At 71.1% G+C, this 6414-nt stretch overlaps 1 protein-coding gene across 2 annotated transcripts; it reads right to left on the minus strand.

Annotated features, from left to right (window-relative positions):
- Positions 1-211: 211 nt before the first annotated feature.
- Positions 212-5534, minus strand: H696_04301. Of its 2 annotated transcripts, XM_009498179.1 has the most exons (6): positions 5181-5534; positions 4635-4935; positions 4060-4507; positions 2854-3835; positions 2351-2680; positions 212-2149 (listed from the first exon to the last, which is right to left on the minus strand). In XM_009498179.1, exons 1-6 carry the CDS (start codon positions 5412-5414, stop codon positions 521-523), a joined length of 3924 nt encoding a protein of 1307 aa, XP_009496454.1. In that variant the 5' UTR covers positions 5415-5534; the 3' UTR covers positions 212-520. The 2 variants fall into 2 exon arrangements, with proteins under 2 accessions (XP_009496454.1, XP_009496455.1); XM_009498180.1 differs by lacking the exon at positions 5181-5534 and having other exon boundaries at positions 4635-5048.
- Between the last annotated feature and the right edge of the window lie 880 nt (positions 5535-6414).

Genomic DNA, 6414 nt, shown 5'->3' on the forward strand with positions numbered 1-6414 from the left:
CGTAATGGTGGACAAGACTGGCCCGGCGGCCGAACGGGCCACAGCAGGAGGCACACCCCGGGGGCGCACCAGGAGGGCGGCAGCCCCGCGCGCGCGCGCGCGCGCACACACCGCCCGGGCGGGAGGATGGTGCAACGATGGTGCCCACGCATGTGATCATCCGCCGCGTGTCCGTGAGAGGAGTCGCGTTCTGCACGTGTAGAACCGGGGCTGCTTGCGGGGGGTTGTGTATTGCCGCCGATGTGTGGGCGCGGCCGGGCGGGGGGCGAAGAAAAAAGGCAGGAGGAAAAAGCAGGGAGCCAAAAAAGGGCGGAAAAATGAACTGCCCCCCCCCCGGCCTCCGATCCCACGCGGGGTGTGATGATGGTCGCGCATGCAGAGAGGGGCCCATCGGGACCACACATGGCATGTGCATGCACAACTGCACACACACACACACACACACACACGCACACACACGCATACACGCTTATGGCACACACGCCTCCCCTCGGCCCCTCGCCAGTCGCATGCTTGCTCACTAGCCGAAGGCCGCATCGAAGTCGATGGTGTCCGTCCCGCCGGCCGACGAGCCAAAGAAGTCGTCGGTCGCCGGGGACGCGACCCCGGCCAGGGCCTTCTGCGGCTGGGCCCCAACGCCGAAGGCCGCGTCGAAGTCCCCCTCACCGACGCCGGCCGCCAGGAAGGGGTCAGCCTGGGCGCGGGCCGGGGTCGCCTCCGGAGCCTGGGCGCCACCGACGGCGCCCGCCGCGCCGAAGGCCCCATCAAAGTCGAACTCCGCGGCCATGGGGGCGGCAGCCGGCGCCGGGGCCTGGCTCGACGTCTCGGCCCCAGCCCCGGCAGCGAAGGGGTCCACATCGATGATGCTGGCCGGGCGCGAGCTGCCGGCACTGCCGGGGCCGCCGGCACCACCGACACCACCGACACCACCGACACCGCCAAAGGCAGCGTTGAAGTCGATCATCTCCGTGGTCGAGGAGGAAACCGACCGGGGGGAGGCCGGCACGGCCGGCGCCTGGCCCGAGGCCGAGGCAATGCTGTTCAGCGATGTGAGCGAGCTACTGGCGGACGTAGGCCCATGGGCCCGGGGCGAGGTGGGCGCGGGCGCCGGGGCGCCGCCCGCACCGCCCCCGAAGGCCCCGTCAAAGTCGAACAGGTCCGAGGCCGGCGGGACGCCGGCAGGTCCGCCACTCGGGAGGGCCGCCCCGGCCGCCGGGGGCGAGAAGGCCTGGTCGAAGTCGATCGACTCGGCCGAGGCCAGCACCGGCGATGCCGGGGCCGCCGGGCTGCCGGTCGACGCCCCGAATGCCGAGTCAAAGTCCACCTCGGCATGGGCGCCGGCGGTTGTGGCCACCTGCGCCGCCGGCGCGGTGCTCGGTGTGCCAAAGGCCGAGTCAAAGTTGATGTCCGACCCGCCATCGGCCGGGGGGCCGCCGGCGCCGCCACCGAAGGCCGAATCGAAGTCCACCTCGGCGCCAGCGGCCGAACCGAAGAAGGCGTCCTCAGCATCGGACGCCGGCGAGAGGACGGCCGCCGGGGCCGGGGACAGCACAGCCGCCGGGGCCGGAGCCGATGCCAACGACGCCATGGATGCCAGGCTGCTGGTGCTGAGGCTGGCCAGGTCGAAGGGGATGCCGATGTGCGAGCCGCCAGGAGTGACCCTGCCCGGGGATGAGGGGGCAGCATCGACAGGGGCCGTGGCCGTGGCCGGGGCCGGGGTCGGGGCCGTGGCCGCGGCCACAGTCGGCACAGTCGGCACAGTCGGCACAGTCGGCACAGTCGGCACAGTCGGCACAGTCGGCACAGTCGGCACAGTTGCCACGGCAAAAGGGTCATTGTCGCCGAAGAGATCGATGTCCGCCTGCGGTGCGGGGGCACTGGGCGTCGGCGCCGGAATCTCGACCGACATCAGGGACTCCGGCGCGAAGGCGGCATACGGGTCGATGGCCGCCGCGGCAGGGGCCGCCGACACGGCCGCCACCGTCGGCGAGGCGGCCCGCACCGGCATCGGATGACCGCCGACCGGCGAGGCCGGGCCCGACCGGGGGGCTTCCACCCCACCGGCGGCCGTCTGAGCACGAAGGGAGAGGACCTCCCCCAGCAGGCGGTCGCGCTCCAGCTGCAGCCCGCGAATGGTCTTGTCACGGATCTGTGGCCATGCCAAGGCCAGGGCCGGGCATGAGAAAGAGCGTCCAGGCCAGGGCAGCATGGGGGGCAAGGGCGCGGCCAGGGGCGTGTGTGTGTGTGTGTGTGTGTGTGTGTGTGTGTGAGTGAGTCCACGGGCGAATGCGCGGGGCTGCGCGTGCGGATGGGCGCGTCGGCGTCCGAGAAAAGGTGCCAGGTGCCATACCTCAACATGGTGCACGGAGTCATCCCGAGCCTGGAGGGCCTCGGACAGCTTCTCCTGAAGGGCGTCCTTCTCCTGGCGCAGGGTGGCCCCCTCGGCCTGCAGGAGGACCAAGCGCGCCTTGGTCGTGGCAAGATCGTCCCGCACGGCAGCCAGCTGGTCGCGGACCTGGGCCAGCTCCTGGCTGCCGGCGGCCGCCTCGGCCTGGGCAGCCTCGAGAGCCTGGTCACGGGCGGCGACCTCGGCCCGGGCAGCTTGCAGCTCCTGGCGGAGCTCCTCCAGCTCTCCGGCCGAAGGCCCGGATGCGGGGGCGGCGATCGGGGCCGGAGCCGGCTGCTTGGGCCGACCCCGCCGGAGGCACGAGAGGAGAGGACCCAAGGGCCGGGGAAAGCACAGGACCGGGGGCATGTCAGTGAGGAGGGCGGGAAAGGAAAAGCACCCACCGAGGAGGAGGACGAGGAGCAAGTCCCCGTCATCCATCGTTCGCCAGAGCATGGGGCGCGCACCTCGACCGGCGTGTCGAAGGCAATGAGCGGCGAGCCGGACAAGGCCGGGCCCGAGCCGGGGCCCGGCGAGTCCAGCCCAGCCACCGGGCTCGGGCTGTGCAGGGCCGCCGGACTGCCGGCGTTCGAGGTGGAACCCAGCGAGGGGCTGCCCGGGGCCGGCGACTCGCGGAACTGCGGCGGAACCAGGGCCGGCAGCAGGACCGCCGGCACGGCCGCATCACCAGCCCCCGGGACCCCGCCAGCCGCCTCGGCCGCCAGCGACACCAGCATCAGGGCCACCGCCAGCTCATCGTGGCCAAGGCCGTCCATGGCGGCCGGCGACCGTTTGGCCAGCTTCCACACCCGGCTCAGGCCGGCCGATGTCAAGGCCCCGGCCGAGTGCGACAGCAGGACGTCCCGCACCTGGACCGAGGACAGACGCTGGCCACCATGCGCGGCAATCAGCTTCCCGGCCATGGCCAGAGCCGAGGGGTCCACCAGCCAGGTCTCCGCGCGCCGAGTGCTCCCCCCGAGGGTGGCGCCGCGCATGGTGTTCGACCGAGACAGGGTGGACCCGGCCAGCTCCGGCGACAGGGGCGGCCCGGCTCCGGTCACCGGCGAATGCGGCGGGATCTCCAGGCGCAGGGACCCTCCCGGTGGCCCGGCTCCTCCGGCGCCCGAGTGGATCATGGCCGAGAAGGTGCTGTCCGGGCGAAGGGCCGACCCCGGGGGCGAGGCCGTCGGGGAGGAGGCAGCCGCGGCCACGGCCGCGGCCCCCGGCGTACCCGGAGCACTTAGAATGCATGCCAGCATGTGGGCCATCTCCGGGGACCCGGCCGACACCGGGGCCGGCGGCAGGAGTTCCACCAGGCGCTCCGGTGCCCCGGCCAGCGCGGGATTGATCTTGGCCATGGTGCGCAGCCCATCCAGGATGCCGGTCGACAGGACCACCCCCTTGAGGGTGAGGACATTGCCGCTGCCGGTGTTGAGGGATGTGAGCTCCCTGCGACGGGGGGCGGGGGGAGGGTTGGCAGGCGCCGCGCGGCAGGGGACCGTCCAGCAGGGCAAGGCCGCAGGGCGCGCCAGGCGTGTTCATGTGCGTGCGTCCGTGCGCCCGTGCAAATGGCCGAGGGACATATGGAGGAAAAGGGGGTCAGTGCCGGCGCAAGGGTATATGTACACACCATGGCACCGAACGGGAGACCGTGCGCACCCGCACGCACGCACCAGACACGGCGGAGGACCACCGGCGGCAGGCCCGAACGGAAGAAGAGCCGATCGTAGGCATCCTGCGCCGGGAGGAAGGGCGGCGCCTCGGACTCCGGGCCCATGAGGAAGGCCACCACGGAGGGCAAGTCCGCTTCGGCCACCGGGTGCGTGGCCTGGGTCAGGGCCAGGAAGAACTTGCACACCGACTGCACCCGATCCAGGGGGGGAGGGATCCAGGGAAGGGTCGACCCCGGGCCGGTGGCGGCAACGGGTGCGGGGGGAGTGCCGGCGGCGGCGGCGGCGGCGGCGGCGGCGGCCGGCGTGGCGGCAGCAGCGCCAGGGGCGGTCGGCATGGGTGGGGCGTGCGCGCCGGCCTGGCTGTCGGCCATGCGGCGCGACTCGAACTCGCGATTGGCCATCTGCACGCTCTGCAGCGTGAGTCCCTGAAGATCGACCGGGAGAATGTCTGCAGCAGGGAGGGGAAGGGGGGAGATGGTCCCCGCGGCGTGGTTCCACGTTAGCAAGTGACCTTGGCACGCGCGCGTACGCACCAGGGGCAGGGCCGGCACCGGCAGGAGGCGGTGTCCACGTACTGTCCAACTTGTCGATCTCAATCGGTGACACGGCCCCGGAGAGGGAGCGAATCTGCGGCGACTTGGCCGCCAAGTTCTGGCCGATGACGGCCATTGCCCAGCTCTGCCACTGGCCTGGCAGGTGGCCCCGTTGGATGAGCGACGCCAGGCGCATGAGCCGGCGGAAGGTGGACCGGTTGAGGCGAGGGGCCGGGGTGGTTGATGTGAGCCCCTCCTGGGGCGGCGACATTGCCGGAGACACCGCCAGGCCAAAGGGAGCCGGCAGCCCTGGCACCAGCCCCTCAAACAGGAGCACAAGAATCTGCCATGCGATCCCCGGAGGACGGGCCGAGAAAGAGGCAGTCCAGGGAAAGGGGGGGAGGTTAGTATTGCGGCAGGACCGGCCAAGAGGCACATGTGTGTGTGTGTGTGTGTGTGTGTGTGTGTGTGTGTGTGTGTGTGTGTGTGTGTGTGTGTGTGCATGTGTGTGTGTGTGCGTGTGTGTGTGTGTGTGCGTGTGTGTGTGTGTGCGTGTGCGTGTGCATACACGCATGCATGCATGCGCACGATCTTGGTGTCGGCTTCCGAAAGCCGGGTCCGCTTGAGCAGCGGCCACACACCGGAAGTTTCATCCAGAACCAGCAGGTCCTCCACCGGCTTGAAGCGCGCCGACGGATCGGTCGGGGTGACGATCGCCGTGTCACCGGCGCCGCCGGGCCCTGTCACGGGGTGCCGACTCGACGCCTGGATACACCGGGTGAAGAGGGCCCCGTAGAGCTCGGTCTCCTGGAAGGAGTACATGCCGAGGGTGGGGGGTGAGCGAAGAGAAGAAGAACAAAGGGAGGGGGAGGGAGAGACAAGACACTGCCCCGGCTGGGGATACAAGTAAAGAGGGGGCAGTCGGCAGGGGGAGGGGGAGGGGGAGGAAGCCATGGATGCCTAAGCCCGGGCTCGGCCAGTCACCCTACCCCTCCTGAAAAGATCCAGGGGCCCCAGCTGCGGCTGCGGTGGCGGGCGCAATTCGACACCAAGCGGGCGCCGGATTGCCGGGCAGCAAGGGGCATTTGACTCACCTCCCCCCGAGGTGGCCGATCTCCTCCAGAATCCAGGGGCCAACCCGGGGAGGACCAGCAGAGGGAGGCGCGGGAATGTGGCCGAGCCGCCCCGGCCCCGCCCCCCGCCTTCCCCCCCCCCCCTCCGGGCACCGGACGAGGGGCCCATCCGCCAAAAGACCACGGCCGGGAGTGGAAATTAACACTTCGCCCGTGTTCGCGACCCACCGCCAGGGGGTCCCAGGCTCGAGCCAAGAAAAGAACCGGTAAAAAGCAGGCACCAAGCACATTCCCCCTCCCCCGCCCGCCGGAGACCATCCCTCCGCACACCCCCGGGCACCGCTCCTCGCCCCCCTCCCCATCCGGCCTGAAAAAGGTGACATCGCTCTGGGTATGCGCGCGCCGGGCGACTGGGTGTCGTTGTCCTCCTCACCATCCTCACCGTCCTCCGCCGGAGGACTGGCCCGCCACGCTCCGGGAGGGCCCCGCGCTCCGGGGCCGATCGGCGCGCGCGCTCCGCCGGTCCGCCGGGACGAGAAGGGACGGGATCACGCCTCCACGCGCCCGCGCACGTGCATCCTGCTATCGCTTCCAATGGCATTCGAACCGGCCAGGCCAACAGCCGTCGCCAGGCAAGCGGTCCCCGGGGACGGGGCGGGCGGGAGGGGCTGGATAATGCGCACCGAAACATGGACATCGCCCGACGGTGAGCAGCGCGCATGCACACACGCACACACACACACACACAC

Source organism: Fonticula alba (assembly GCF_000388065.1).
Source record: "Fonticula alba strain ATCC 38817 unplaced genomic scaffold supercont2.7, whole genome shotgun sequence".
NCBI classification, from domain to species: Eukaryota; order Rotosphaerida; family Fonticulaceae; genus Fonticula; species Fonticula alba.